Source organism: Montipora foliosa, chromosome 10 (genome assembly GCF_036669935.1).
Source record: "Montipora foliosa isolate CH-2021 chromosome 10, ASM3666993v2, whole genome shotgun sequence".
Taxonomy (NCBI): Eukaryota; Metazoa; Cnidaria; class Anthozoa; order Scleractinia; family Acroporidae; genus Montipora; species Montipora foliosa.
The window spans coordinates 5913447-5929361 of NC_090878.1; the positions used below are offsets into that span (position 1 = coordinate 5913447).

At 37.5% G+C, this 15915-nt stretch overlaps 1 protein-coding gene across 3 annotated transcripts in view; it reads right to left on the bottom strand.

The window, feature by feature from the left end:
* Window positions 1-15915, bottom strand: part of LOC137974331 (uncharacterized) — a 62808-nt gene that overhangs the window by 25461 nt on the left and 21432 nt on the right. For all 3 annotated transcript variants that reach the window (XM_068821256.1, XM_068821254.1, XM_068821253.1), the window contains exons 7-12: window positions 9673-9864; window positions 7943-8253; window positions 6160-6301; window positions 4534-4829; window positions 3451-3592; window positions 2336-2683 (exon numbers count right to left, since the gene is read on the bottom strand). In XM_068821256.1, coding sequence (XP_068677357.1) covers window positions 2336-2683; window positions 3451-3592; window positions 4534-4829; window positions 6160-6301; window positions 7943-8253; window positions 9673-9864 — 1431 coding nt within the window. The remainder of the gene's footprint in view (window positions 1-2335; window positions 2684-3450; window positions 3593-4533; window positions 4830-6159; window positions 6302-7942; window positions 8254-9672; window positions 9865-15915) is intronic.

The following is a 15915-nucleotide window of genomic DNA, read 5'->3' on the forward strand; positions in this document are numbered from 1 at the left end:
ATTTGGGGATAGAAATGACCTCATCTGGTCGCTATACCTACGCAAGAGACATCCTTAGCAAAAAAGCTTATAAAGTTCTTGCGACAGTGAAACGATTGTTCTCCACTTACAATTAAGAATAAGCTTTTTGATGCCCTTGTCAAACCTTTACTACTATATGGATGCAAAATATGGGGACCGGAGCTATTATCATATAAGACCCATTTTGACAAAAGCACTATTGAACAAGTCCATATCAAGTTCTGTAAACAAACACTAAATACGCCATGGTACACAGAGAACATTGCCTGTAGGGCAGAACTTGGACGGTACCCTTTAAGTACAGACATAAAAGCTTCAATATTTAGTTACTTGCTTAGATTACAGCATAAGACAGTCAACCCTCTATTAAAGGAAACCTTTCATCACGCAAAAAATCACAGCCAATTTTTTGATGTATTAAATAATGACGAAACTATACGAATGCACTCTACAGGCAATACATCAAGCCAACTACACATTAAGAATGCTCGTTCCTCCATAAAGAAACAGCTTAAAAAGGACTACATTCTAAATTGGCTGAAGGCTTGCAACAACACTTCCGAAGGCTCTAGAGAGAAATTTACACACAAAGAAGTCAAATTCGACTACCAATTGGAAGACTATCTCAAAACTATCAGAAACCCAGCACATAGAATAAGTATGACAAAATTGCGTCTGGGGGTTCATAGCTTGCGAATACAGACTGGGAAATACGAAAATAGAGGTGCACCAATCCCAGTAGATGGAAGAACATGTCTAGTCTGCAATAGAGGCTATATAGAAGACGAGCGGCACTTATTGATGTATGGCCCAGGGTACGATAACATTAGAAATGAGCTCCATTCTCTCCTTTCAACACACAATGTTGTTTTCAAAAGCCTTAATGATGAGGATAAAATATGGTATTCACTTACCCTAGAAAACGAACTTAATGATGAGGATAAAATATGGTATTTAATTACTTACCCTAGAAAACGAAAGCACTTCAAAGATAGTAGGTAAATACACATATTTAATGTTTCAGAAGAGAAAAGACTTCCCAAATGCAAAATAATTAAAATAATAATTTTATACCAATTGTATTACAAGTAATTGTATGATCTTTTTAGTTAATTAGTTATTCTAGTAGATATCATCACCTTTATTGTAACAAAACCGATACCTCCCTTTGGAGAGTAAGGTGCAATAAAGATTTACTGTTTTACTCACTCACTCACTCACTCACTCACTCACTCACTAAAACAACCCCAATGACATTGTGCGTTACAGGCTAGCCCGTAAGCACAAAAATGGTAGAGTAGAAAACACTGACCCCTAGTCCACGGACTACCCCGATGGACTGCCCTAAAAATACTATTTACTATTAACCCATTGACTCCCAGGGGTTCCCCATTGACGAGTAAAATCGTATGGTGTTAGACAGAGTAAAATATACTAAGTCTGGCCGGTTTGGATGTTGATGGGTTAAAATGGATGTTTATAGGCTTAGCACTAATTGTGATGCTGCTTATACATGTATGCCCAATTGCACTCACTTGAAATAGTATTTTTGGGGTAGTCTGTCGGGTAGTCCATGGACTAGGGGTCAGTGTTTTCTACTCTCCCATCAAAAATGGCGGCCGGAGCAGAAACGAAAAGCTCCTCAAAGGAAATTAAGTTCTTTGTTCACCCTGGAAAAGAGACACAACAGTGTTAGTAATTTGGAAGAAGAATTCCAGTTGTGGCAAACCACACAAGGTCTGTGAACATCGTCTGGTTCGAAACACTGAATCAGGTTTCGATCCAACATAGCTGAAGAGCTTCCCTCTGCTTCAAAAGACTAATGAAGACAATTATAGTGACAGAAGGTTAACAGTTGCTTGCTAGATAGCATGAGACTTTCATTTCACTCTTGCGATTTTTGTAAGTGTTTCTTTTATATTATGCTAGATTAGGATTATGTCAGAATGCCCCCTGGCCTTCCCAAATCCTGGGCAGAACACTGTATTGGATGCATGGATAACCTTCATTATTTCAATAAATTTGCCATTGAAATAACCTAACAAGGTTACATAGCCACTGATGCTAAATCGTATTAAACAGTAAATAAAAGAATAATAATAAAAGAATAAGAATAAATTACTTTAGCAGCCATTTAAGCTGGTTCTTTTTCTGTGTTTTTCTGAACGGAAAATAAAAAACAAAAACAAGAAAAAGAAAAAAGGGTCCAAAAAATTATTTCATGAAAATGCAACATTACAAAAGATCTGTAAAAGCTCAAGCCCCTTCCTGGGGTGACAATTAGGCATTCTCGGTACAAACCAATTTTACTTACGTAAAGTGACAGTAACAGTTGCATTTCCCTGACTTTTAATGTAAGGTGAACCAGCAGCCGTTTCAAATGATGCAGAACACTGGTAGATTGCATGGCACTGAACCTCACGCTTTGAAGAACTCAATCTTGCACAATGATAATTATTGTTGATATCGCTAGCATTGCTGTATTTTATTGTCAGAGATGAACTTGACTTATCCAACTTGACTCCATCTTTTCTCCATTTATATGATATTGCATGAGGCTGTTTTTTGCTAGAGTTGGTGACACAATTCAGTGTGACAGTTGCGCTATGTGCAGGTAACAAAGTCGCATCATCAACATGCACAAAAAGGAATGCAACTTGAACTGAAAAATAACAACAATATATATGGCATTACTTCTTGTTGTTTTGCTTACTGTATCTAAAACATGAGGCTAAAACTGTCGGTTCCAATAACAGATCAAACACAGTCATCCTATGCTGTGGCAACTAAAGCAATGATGGTTAATTCTTTGTTGAAATTGCAAAGATATTGATTTACCTAATCATGCACACCATAAATGACTTATTGACTGGATCACTGACTAACTGACCAACCCTCTAATAAACCAATTTATTACATGACTAGCTCCGTGAGCGGGCAAGATGAACCAAATCGCTCGCTCTGATTGGCTACCCGAGCGGGCAAGATGGAGCGATACTGCCCGCTCGGGATTTCTCGCTTGGTCCCGCAAGATCAAAGATCATTTTTTGGTGTTTTAAGTCATATAATAAATCCTTTATTGACCAAGATTGTTCGGTCAAGATGACTGGATATTGGCCTCGTTCTTTTTTTGCGTGTTTATGGACCTCGACTTCGTCTCGGTCCATAAACACGCAAAAAAAGAACTTGGCCAATATCCAATATCTTGACCTCACGCTTGGTCAATAACCCATACAGACTGACTGCATAAGTGGATGACTGACTTTGAACTGCCCGATGTGGAATTACCAATTGGACAACCAACTCACAAACCCATTTACAAGTGGACTTGATGATTGGTACAGAATACCTTAAATTTCCAAAAAGAAGTGCTAAGTTCAATAATAGTTATCTTATTCTTTTAAACAGGACAGAATGAGCAGCACTTACAATCTTTACAACCAAACAACTCCACTCTCATACAAAGTCCATTGCGGTAGGTCTTTGGAAGAATTCTGACGAACTGAGCCGCGAATGGTAAAGAAAACCACTGAACAACAACTGAACGTTTGTCAACATTTCCAATTAAAGGCTGCAAAATGAAACAAAACCAAATAGGACACATATGAATAGGTATCCTTGTGGCCCAACATGACCATCTTACATGTATTTTTTATTGAAACAATAAATTGCCTGTATGTTTTTGTCCTTTGAAAGTAAAGTTTTGTTTACTTGGAAACTTGTCTGTCTTCAGAGACATTATTTCAGTTGAGTTTTAAAAGTAATTACCCGGAAGGTGTAAAGTGCAGGTTGCAGGGTCATTGTTTTACTATTACTGAAACAAGCTAAACCTTTACAAAAATGCTAACCTTAGGCTAACATTGTTTTTTGAGGCCTAACGTTAGCATTAGTAAAGTTTTGGGTTGTTTCAGCGTTGGTGAAACAGTGACCTGCAACTGCACCCTACAACCTGCAGTTTACACCCTCCAAGTAATTACCAGTTTGTCATTGTAAGACTGAAAACACATGTGCCACATTTTCGATGGAAAAAAAAAAGAAAGCAGTTCAATGGAAATTAAGGCGAAATGCCAGCCAGTCCACCACTTGGCCAGTTCGTCAAAAACCTTGAAATCAACTGGCATTGAAAACAACGTCATAAAAAAATTGATCAAAAATTGATCCTCCACATGACACCTGAAGAATCACCTGAAACATTCCATGAAGAATCACCAGGAATAGTGAAAAAAATATGACACTGACAACAAGATCACTTAAGAATTGTAAGGTCAGCAACAGCCAGACTAAGCCAATAAGGACATTTAGATCGGAGGACAAGGACAACTTCGAGTAAGAATTTTCCGTACTGAGCATGCGCATAAGGTTTGGAGGCCGACATTTTTCGAAGTGCCCATGCATGCTCAGAACGGAAAACTTGTACCCGTAGTTGTACTCATTCTCCCATCTAAAGGTCGCTATTGTCTTTGTGTTGGGGATAAGACTTTGCCTTTTACATACATGTACATGTAAATTTACCTGCCCTCCATTATAACTTAGCCAAGACTGTCCATCATATCCATAGCTGATACCATAGCTTGTTACCCACTTGTCCACTACATTATCTCCCTGTGTTGCTATTCCACTAACTGTAATGACTTTCCCAAAATCAAACTGTAAGTATTGAGGTGGAGACACAACTCTGCTACACCATGACATAATACCATATAGACGACTGTAGGCTTCTGTGTGAGTGTCATCAAGTTCTGATGATACTGTAACTGAAAAAGGGCGTGGGTCTACACCTCTTTCATTGCCAACTGTTGACAAGCAACCTGAAATTGAAGTTGCAAAAAAAGAAAAATTATATAGCCGGGTACATTATATACCTCTTTTTCTCTAAGAGAGCTTTAAAGAACTTTGCAGCAATGATGAATTTAACATAATAAACATATTAAAACAAGTGGCTTGTAAACCTAATAACTTAATTGATCATGACATTTACTGTATATGTAGCATCAGCTTCATACAAATGAAACAGAACCCCATTTTTTTGTCAAAGAAGAAAGGACAACTGTACATTTTATAAAACTGAAATTACTAGGAAATCAATGATCCCTGGAAGAAGCTCTACACTGCTCATATGATCAGAAGAACTTTCTGTGTAAGTCACTGTACATCCTGGAGAGCTGCCTTGAATTAGAAAAAAAACAGGGAAGAATTCTCACTGTAAATGATTGCACAAATGCCAACTCTCTGATACTGAATGCTATGTACATGTATCTAATAGACACCAAGGTCAAATGACTGCATTTCATGATGAACAACCCTCTCTATTAACACCATTTGCCTTGTAATAAATAAAAGCCCCTTCCCTGGTAAAAGGGGACTCAATTATGTACTTTCTATAATTCATAATTACATGTATACAGGTTGCACTATGATACCTTAAAGACAACACCACAAATTGAAATGAATTAGCATCAGAGGAATCCGATGACTAATTTACTGAAAGTGATATTGCGCTGCATAAGGCTATTTCTCTATCTAGTGAGTGTAACTAACATTAAGTAATTTACCAAAAGAAGCCTTGAAGTTCTTTCCCTTACGCTTTTGCATTTGAGAATATTAAGTATTTAAGTTATCGTTTGAGTCTTTCCATTGTTGTCCCCCAAAGTCCCCCAAAAGAGAGTAGAGAGCAGGATGCCTAATTAACTAGTTTTAGCTTACACAATTCTTTAGCCGTGCCGCTTATCATTAACTTTGCTGTAATTCTGTGTAACATGTTTCTATTAGGTTTCTATTTCTCTGTTTTTATATTTGTTCAGAACACGTAATTTTAACTTTTTTATGTAACCAAACATTAATTTGTCTGTAGTGTTATCTCACTTGTACGTTTTTCTTACCCCGTTACGATACAACTGTGTAATTTTGTGGGAACCTTTTCTCAGTTCTCACAGTGATAATAAACCTTAACATCAGTTTGTGGATGTTCTTGACATAATCACTGGAGCTATAGTGAGTCTCTTTAATTGTTGCCAATGTTTTCCCTTCCTTCAGAATAACATTAAGTAACCACAAAAAAAGCATTAAAGCCTTTACATGTACATGAATGTTGCTAAAGCAACAACTCTTGCTTTTTATAACTGGAAAGTGTACATGTACCTTGCGTGGATCCATAAACTTCCACTCTTAATGCTTTTCTGCTGTTGAATGCCACAGGGTAGAATCGAATGAATTTGACAGCAAGAGGATTGTAAACATCACTTTTAACAATAAAGTTTCGGCCACTGTTTCCTGAAAATATCTAAGAAAGGTAAGAAATGTGGGACCTTTAATTAGGGCACTCCATTCCTAATGAACTATACATGTACAACAAACTGGAAGTACTTTGTTTGTTTGAATAAACTGATACATTGGTGTTTGCCACAACACCATCTTTAGGAACCATAGTCAACTCCCTCACAGCAAGCACTAGGGAACTTAAGCAACGACAACGGCGACGGCAACGAGAACGTCACAAATTTGCATATTTAGTAGGCAAAAACAATAGCTTTGCACGCCCTGCACGTGCGGTTTTCACTTTCGTCCATTTCTTTGCGGTCGTCAGCAAAACTACAACGTGAAATAGCCAAATTTGAGGTTTTATGGACAATGTCATTACTTGAGGATATATTTTCATTTTCTGCCCTTAATTGAGCACCGTTCCTACGAGTGTCATTTTTGAGGAACTACCACACCCCCGTCATATTAAAAAAGTTGAAATAGTAACGAAGCGATTACGATAACGCGAATTTATATTTTGAGATGACGTTCTCGTTGCCGTCGCCGTCGTCGTTGCTTAAGTTCCCTACTATGTGAGGTAACAGCTTGATTTGTTAATACATTTCTGGTTGTCCCAGATTCAACTTCATCATGCTTTCTAAAATAGCCATCTGGTTCCCTCCTGCCTGAATAGGCTAGTTTCAAATTGTGCAGCAACAAAAGAACAGAGTCGAGGTTCAGGGGAATAATTTGCATTTTCCTTTGTTTTGAACAATACAATATGCTAATTATTCCCCTGAACCTCGACACTGTTCTTTTGTTGCTGCACATTTCGAAACTAGCCCATTGCTCCTTTCAGATTATTAAAAGTGGGATGCCTGTGAACTAGCTTGATAGCAAAGTGTACTTCCACTTTTTTCTTCACATTTTAGACCCACAGTGTAATTACATCTTCTGTGCCCCGTATAACCAGATAGTTTGGCTTGATTTAAATTTGCACTCTCCAAGTGCACCTATTAAATCCTTCACACGCATACCAATTAACTTGAATAGTAAATAAAACCCCTAAAAAACCGTATGTCCCTGAGTTGTTAGCTTCACTAGTAGTTTGTTTGTGTTTTAATATGACAACTCTGACAATTTCAAGACTTTGGACCAGCTGACTTGTTTCCCATTGCTATCAATTAGGGAGATGCATGTGCAGTGTAGTTTGGACAAGTGACTGATAAAAGTGGGTGTGGCTGCGTGTGTGAGTTGTGTTGAAACCGACGGTGTTATGATGCTTGGGGCACTGGACTTTGGTGATTTCAAGTTAAAGTCTGAGTCTCGCCACTACCTAGAGTTGTTATAGAAATTATAAATGCCTTCGGTTTAACTCCCCTGTTACTGTACTTGTCTAAATAATTCTGTGGTTTGCCTCCGGTCCAGTTAGGTTACTTAGATGTGTTTTTCTTGAATTTTATTTGTTTTACAAGCTCTGAAAAGACCTTGAAGTCAAAACATAGGTATAACTTAAAGCATTTTATGAACCTTTAGTGATGCTGTTAAAGTTTCTCTATAATTGTAACAGGTGTGTGAATGAGATGTAGCTAATTCCATCATCCAAATTAAATCCTTGAACGTCTCACGAACTAAAAATACATGTACATGCACATAGTAATATATCACAAGAGGTGAATAGTACCTTTACTACATTATTTTCCTGATACATTTGCCAATTGACGTTATCCAAAGAGGTCTCTATCTTGTAGGTTTTTGTCCAGTCATCTGCACTGGGATTTCCCTGGGTGGCCACAGCACAAACAAAGTACACAGATCCCAAATCAATCTGCAGGTAGTCATTGTTATTATTGGTACTGCTGGGAATCCAGGCACTGGCTCCATTCAAACGCCCCTTGGAAGGGAGGAAACTGCTGCCCAGAGATGAGGAAGCTGAAAATCTTTGATCACGTATAACTGCACTATTTGAGATTCCAACTGGGTTTGCCTTACAGGCTGAAATTAAATCAAGAGAAAAATACAGATGCGCTATCTAGGAGCCTTTATTTCCAGTTTCCCTAGAGTAACTTCACTAATTTGACATCTTAAAAGATTACCTCCCAACATGCCTCCATAAAACTCTAATCTCTACCCCAATTCCTAGTTCATAAACACCTTTTCTCAATAAATAACACTATCTACTGCATCTTTTCGAGCACTAAAATTAAGTGTCAATAACAAGACAATGTTTGTGATTTTAACTGTAAATTAGCTCAACATGAAGACTTACAAGTAAGAAATGTATATTTGAAGTGCGGGTTATAGACAAAAGAGTGAAGTGATCCTTGCACCTAAATGTACACTGTAACTGGACAATATAAGCAATTGTCACTTCAGCTATCAATGGTATTCAAGCTCATGACCTCTAAGATGCCGGTGCAATATGCTATGCCAACTGAGCTACAAAGCCACTCAGTTGGGAGGTCAAAAATTTGTTGGGCTCATGTGTTCCCGTGAAAGGTCTGATGAATGAAAAAAATGAATAATTAAAGTGCAGGTTATAGATGAAAGGTTAAGAATTGATCCTAGCACTTAACTGGACCATTAATTTTAAGCAATTGTCACTTAATAAACACCTGAAAAAATACGTTTCACTTGCGTAAAATATACATGTACATTTCAAATAAAATTATACATTTCGATTATGGAACAATATTTCAGACAAAATTTCATGAATGAGTAAAGATAGCAACTGTTGTTTATATCCATAAATTAGAAGATCAATCGGCTGTTTACTCCTGAGAGTCATGCCCACAGTATCAAACTACACTAGCAATTTATTGACAAAACCTTCACCCAGAAGCTACAATCAGCAACAAAATTAGTTAACACATTGTGTTTAAACATTTCTTTTCAAGTGTGAAATACCACTATAATTTGAATCATGCTCTAAATTATTGATAAGACCCCCCCCTTCCCCATTCAATGTTGCCTAATTGTACCTAAATATCCCGAGAATCACACTAAAACATTGTTTCGGGGGAGGGGGGCAAATTGGACTAACAAAGAAGGCTAAAAGATAGAAGAAATGTGGCATAGGGGGTAGAAATGGTCAATCTGTCAACAATTTTGTCGCCGATTGTAGGTGTTAAAGTTATTAAAAGGAGAAATTTTGAATGTCAGTTCCTCAAGTGTTATGGGTATCATAAAGAAACTCAAACTCACAGGATCAACAAAGAAAGGACCAAGTACTGGATGACATAGGAAGTTAAATGCTGCAGCCACTTTTACCACACACAATATTCTTGTTTTGACACACGCTTTTCCCAAATTATTTCTTAAATGAATATACTGTAAGTGGCTCAATTCACAATTTAAAAACTCTGTTCATATACGGTAGGCATAAAAAAAGAATTATTTTATAAATCCAATTACCTGTGACACCATTTGAAGTTTGCGGTGTGGAATACACTTCAACCTCACAAATTGTCAGAATTTTGTTGTCTCCTGGTACCACAACAGAGACATACTGACCAACAATTGGAGGATAACAGTAAAATGACTTAGTTTCCCCAGTAACCATAGACAGGGTCCCACCACAGCTTGTGCTTGTGCTGGTATTATTACCTGTGTGAATAACAGAGGGCAATGACATTTAGAAGTGAAACGAACATTTAATTTATAGTAATGTTGCTTCACCTTTGCTGCAGAGACAGAATAAATTCCTCCACTAATGCTGAAAGCTTAATTTTAATTCACTGAAGCAATAGTCAATCCTTGGTCAACCAACATTAAAAAAAGATGGAATTATTTTAAAACATGTCTATGCATCTCTGTGGAGAATATAGGTATTTTGTGAACTGCATCATTGATAGCAGCCCACTTTGAATCAACAACTTCAACAACAGTTTAACACTGTTAGTACGAAATAACCATGAATGCAATGATAATTATATGAAATTAATGAATCATATTTATTTAACTGCACATAAAAAATTATGATCCTTGATTCATTCATCACAGGAAAATTTGAACCTAAGAATGACCAGCTCCCAGCATCAGTGACTTTTTAGACCACTTTCATAAGTGGCAACCACCTTTACATTCTTTTGTATTTATGTTAATTAGACCTACTGCCCTCATTTTGAAACAAATATTCTTTTGAAATGTGCTTGTCGTAGTGAGCAAAAGAATATTTTATTTGACCGCCATTATGAACGAGGTCTATAGCTCAGTTGGTTAGAGCATTGCACTGGCATCGCAAGGTCATGGCTTCAAACCCCATTGAACTCGTGAATTTTTTCGGGCTTCTCTATGCAAATTGCTAAAATTCCATTCGTAACTGCATGCGACGATCGATCATGGCTCAATTAGTACGTGTATCATGTTTTTCTTACAGATCACAGGCACCCAATGAAACGGCACTCAAAATTAAGTCCAGTGCTTGCCAGGTGGCCAGCTGGGCTACTTTCATAGACTTCTTAGTTGAATGATACATAATTAAGTGTAGAAACCTCTCTACAGCCTGTATAGCTAGGTAGTATGATCGTTTTGCTTTGGTAGTTGTGCTATGACAACACATAATCAAAACTTTTTGCATTTTTTATGCTTGTTATGGCCAGTGAAGCTTAAAACAGCCAACAAAAATAAAAATAGTATACATAACCCTACAGCTGTGTGGACAATAATTACAAAAAATGAATCTCACAGTTCTTTCCAAACTATAATTATGTAATCTTCAAACTTTGACTCAAAATGAGGCTAAGCACAAATGCAAGAATTAAGATGCACAGTATGATCTTGTTACACAGAAGATTAGAGCCTGCTCTATTTTTTTAGTGTCAGCAACAACAACAAAGAATTCAAAATTGTTCAGTGAAAAAGGCCAAGAACTTGGAATATTGTAGGAAACAACTCTTTTAACCACCTGTCTAATTCTCAGGTCTGTGCAGTACATTCTTTCCAAGTTATTTGTAGAAGCATTTCACACAACTTTAAAGAGTTTTGTAAGGAGATGTCATTTGGTCCATCAATATAATTAATATGGTGGCCAGTAATCAACAAGAACATCTGGAATTCACTTTGCGATAGAAGCGCTTACTTTTCTCTGGTGAGATAATGTCCATTGTGTATGAACACATCTCCTAATGTACTTGAAAGGCTCAAAGTGCTGAGATTCATTGCAGTGGCCAGCTACTCTTGGCCGAGCAAATAACTGATATTCATCCAGACAAACATTTAATTCGCAAAAACATCTTATAAACATAGAATCTCTGCGTATCTGAACGATTCGAAGTTATTATGCTGTCCTCCACGATGGCGGGAACAAAACCAAAATGGCCGAAAACTAAAACTCACAAAAGCACATGGCGAAAACTGCGCCCAAACAATCTCTAGTCTGCGGTAACAACTAAAGCTTCATGTATCGATCAGGAACTGAAACCTACATTCATACACTAGGGATAGACTTTTTTTTTGCAACCTAATAGATTTGTATCATGGTGTCACCTAAGGGACCACCCAAGGTGTACTTGAAAAAATATTTATTTTTAGGTCATCTTCAACCTCCTTTCTTCTCTCAAGTGGTGTACAGAAGGAGGTCCAGTTAGGGGTCCACATTTTGTACCATCATAATAATTATTTAAATCTCCCTTCAATTCCATGCCCAAACCGTCGTTGAATTACGTACTGCAAGCATAATAATTATTGAACAATCTTCCTTCCCCTCAACTCGGCAGCATTTCAACCATTTAATACTAGGTAAATTCCTACCATTTAGGTAAACTAGTCAAAGGATCTAATGTACTAATTGACATAAGACAATTTACAACTAAGTCTTGTCTAAAGCCTAAGATATATAAGACAATTCTTTGAAGTTCAACTTTGTAGGTGCTATGTGTAAATAAAATCTTCTGATCTGAAAGTGCAGGTGGATGCTGATGCCACTTTAAAAGTAAAATTCTTAAAATTGTCCAATGATCTCAGTTTCCACTTGAGACTCCAAAAAAAAGTGAAATTAACAAATTGGTGGTGTTTGTTTGTCAAGTATACTGTAGTTCCAGAGCAGTGCAACCTCTGTGCACTATAGGGTTTTTCATATAGCAAGTGTTGAAGCACAGGATGAATAGTGAAGCTGGTACTTGTAACATACAGCTGTATACCCTAATGTCCGTTTCGATATAATGAGTTCAGAAACAGGATCTGGTAATTGTTTGTGGTACATGTATGCTTTGAACAAGGATACAATCATAATAAAAAATTGTCAGAAAACAGGTTAGACCATTACTCTTGTTTTAATACTTTGCTTGACTCCATGTTATTAGAAAAGTTAAAAATAAGTCTAGCTGCTCAGCATAATTATAAGCCATTCCAGAGACTGAAGTATTTCGCTGTTACAGCACCAGCCCCATGTATGATAAGACCACAGGTCAAAGAGGGCAGAATCACTTTAAAAAAGAGGTCTAGGCAAACGCTTCTGGCAAGAAATCTTGATTTCTCGAGTAGTCTTAAATTACTAGCAAACTATTTCTTGACCTTCAGTATGTGTGGGAGCTAGGTGCATGAGCTTGTTGTCAACTGTCATTCCCAGTAACTGTGATTTAGTCACCCAAGTAATCACTGAGCTTCCTATTAAAGAGAAGATCCACAGTGCCCACATCGCAACAAAACGATGCTTCAGACGAGCTCAAGAAGTTGTTTATTAGCCATCCATGAACTAAGAAATCACTGCATGATTACATTGAACACTGTGACACATGCAACATGTTTGCCAACCCAAATGAGAACTGCTCACATAAATCATGATGTACCTGCATGAATGCCCATGGCAGAAAGTTGGTTGTGATGTACATACATATATATATCCACCTTGCAGTAAACGAGAAGGACTTTCTGTGTACAGTTGATTATTATTCTGGCTACTTTGAGATTGATCATTTGGAAAGGAAGAGTGCCAATTGAAAGCAGTAATTACCCGATTGAAATGCCATTTCTCCAATCATGGTATACCTCACGTGTTCTAGCGAAAGTGGTCCACCCTTTGATTCGGAAAGAGTTCAGAAACTTTGCAAGGGACTATGACTTTGAAATAGTCACAAGTTCACCCAATTATCCACAAGGAAATGGGTGCGTAGAGGACAATGTGAAGAAAGTAATACCGCTAATGAAGAAATCTAAGCAAAATGGAACCATCTTTTATTTAGTACTTCTAGACTGGAGGAATACGCCAAGCAAAGAAACAGTAACTAGAAGCAGACGTCAAATCAAACTCCCTGCTCATTTTAAGGACTTAAAAATGACTTAGTTTTCATTCAAGAACATTGAACTGTTTATAAACGTTTTATTTCAACCTAAGGTCTTTGAAATAGTGCCCACTTTGTGTACAGTTCACAGGCTCATAGTTTTCTTCATGCATTGTTGCGTTTGCTTCTCAGAAGAACATTTTAAGACTTGTTTATCGCAAGATTCCTGTCTTTTGTTCCTGTTTTGAATACTTTCCTTACTTCACTAAAGGAAGGGTGTTACGATGTCATGTGATAGTTGTTGACCAATGAGACACTAGTTTTGCCATGTGCTTACTGCCTTGAGCAACCTTTTTATTGTAGTTTACCTGGAGTGAATTTCACAGATTAAAATTCGTTTCTTTTTTTTTTTTTTTTGAAGGAAGCCATACTGCAGAGAACATTGCCTCCAGTCTAAAAGAGACACAGCAAGAATGGAGCTTTGTGACTCCAACTGCAGTTACTGATAATGCTGCAAATGAAAAGAAAACTTTTGAGCTGTTGCAGTGGGTGAGATTTGGTTGCTGTGGTCATAGAATTAATCTTGTTGTTAAGAAGTGTTTTGAAGTTCCTGAGGTCTCTCGTCATTGTGCTAAAGCAAGGAAGCTTCTCACTTTCTTCCATCAGTCATCAAGTACTTCTGATACTTTGAAGGTTAAGCAGAAATTGCTGCTGAGTAGTGATGCAGTTGGACACAAACTCACCAATGATGTCCCAGCTAGATGGAATAGCACCCTTGCTATGCTCAGCCGTTTGGTGGAGCAAACACCTGCTTTGTTGGCCATGGCCTATGACTCAACACTTCACAAAGCTGCAACAACTACAATTAAAAACTGTGTGTACAATTTTCAGGAGCATCACCTTGCAGAGAGGCTTATTATGATTCTAGATCCTTTTCAGAAGGTGACTACCATTGTATCTGCAGAGCAGGTTCCTAGTATGCACAAGATAATGCCCATCCTTGTAAAAATTGAGAGATGTATGCAGGTGAATAACGAGGAACCGCCTGTTATTCAGAAAGTGAAACAGATAATCCAGATAGAAATGGCCTCCAGAACCAAAGACAAAGAGTTAGCCTTGATGGTGTGTGAGTTAAATCCTTTTACTAAAAGTTTAGAATTCCTGTCTCCTTTTGAAAAGGAACTGGCCAATAAGCTACTGTTGGAAAAGGCTCAAAATGTTAGTTTGGGGGAATTCATTGTTAAGAAAGAGCCAGAAGAGGACAGTCAGAGTACCGTTAGACAGCAAAAGGAACCACTCTATCCTTGTTTACTGATTCAGATCAATCAGATGCCATCCCTATTGAGCAGTCTAACGACATTAATGAGCCTAGTCAGCCAAGCCCACCCAAGAAAGCACAATCAGCTGACATGGATGACTGGCTGCAAGATATCATGTGCACGGGGTAGAGTGTGACATCAAATCAGCATGTTGTGGCAAACGAAGTCAGTCAATATCTGCACTCTACTCCTATGGACCAAGACCTTTTTTACTGTTGTGGAAGAAAAACCAGCAGTTCTTTCCACATCTGAGTATTCTTGCCAGAAAATATCTTGCCATACCAGCCTCATCAGTACCCTCAGAAAGGGTGTTTAGCCTGGCAGGAAATCTTGTGAGCAAAAAAAGGGCTCGCATGAGCCTAGTAATGTTGACATGTTCATTTTCTCACGAAGAACATGAGCCTTTGGTGGTAGTACTTTGAGTTTGAAGCACTCAGTGGGCTGTTTTAGAGAGAAAATTTTAGTTGATGAAGCAATGATTTGCCAGTTCATGTTATGTTGTTTGCTAGGGATTTCATTACTCAGAGACACAGTTGAGTTTGTAAAAGAACACTGTATTGATCGAGTTTATTCATCCAATTCCAGCACTGTAACACACTTTTAGTAGTGATGTAGCTTTTGTTAAAGTTGAAATAAAAATGATTACTAAAAACATTAAAAACAGTTTAAAGACTTTAAGCTATCAATTTGACTTCTACATAGGTGAAAAATGCATGGAATGCTTATTGGTAGATTTTTCCGATTAAAATCGATGATTGATCGGTTGGGGCAATCCAATTATTTCCGATGATCGATTGTGAAATCTCAACCGATTCCCACCACTACTGCGAGGTTAACAAGCTGATATTGTTTAATAATGTTATTTCCTTATTCACTTGAAAATTGTTTGATTTTAAATTCCATGAAACCCTGACCAGCAATATATATGAGGAGGCAAAATATAAAAGTAAAACATTGTCATGTGTACTGTAATTAACCCTTGTGTACAATAATCTTAATTTCAGCAAAACTGGCTCAATGCCATTACTACGACTACGATGACTATGACGACTACTACAGATGAGAGAATCCGCCAGGAAATGAAGTGTTTGATGTTGTTGTCTTTGAGGGTCCAGATG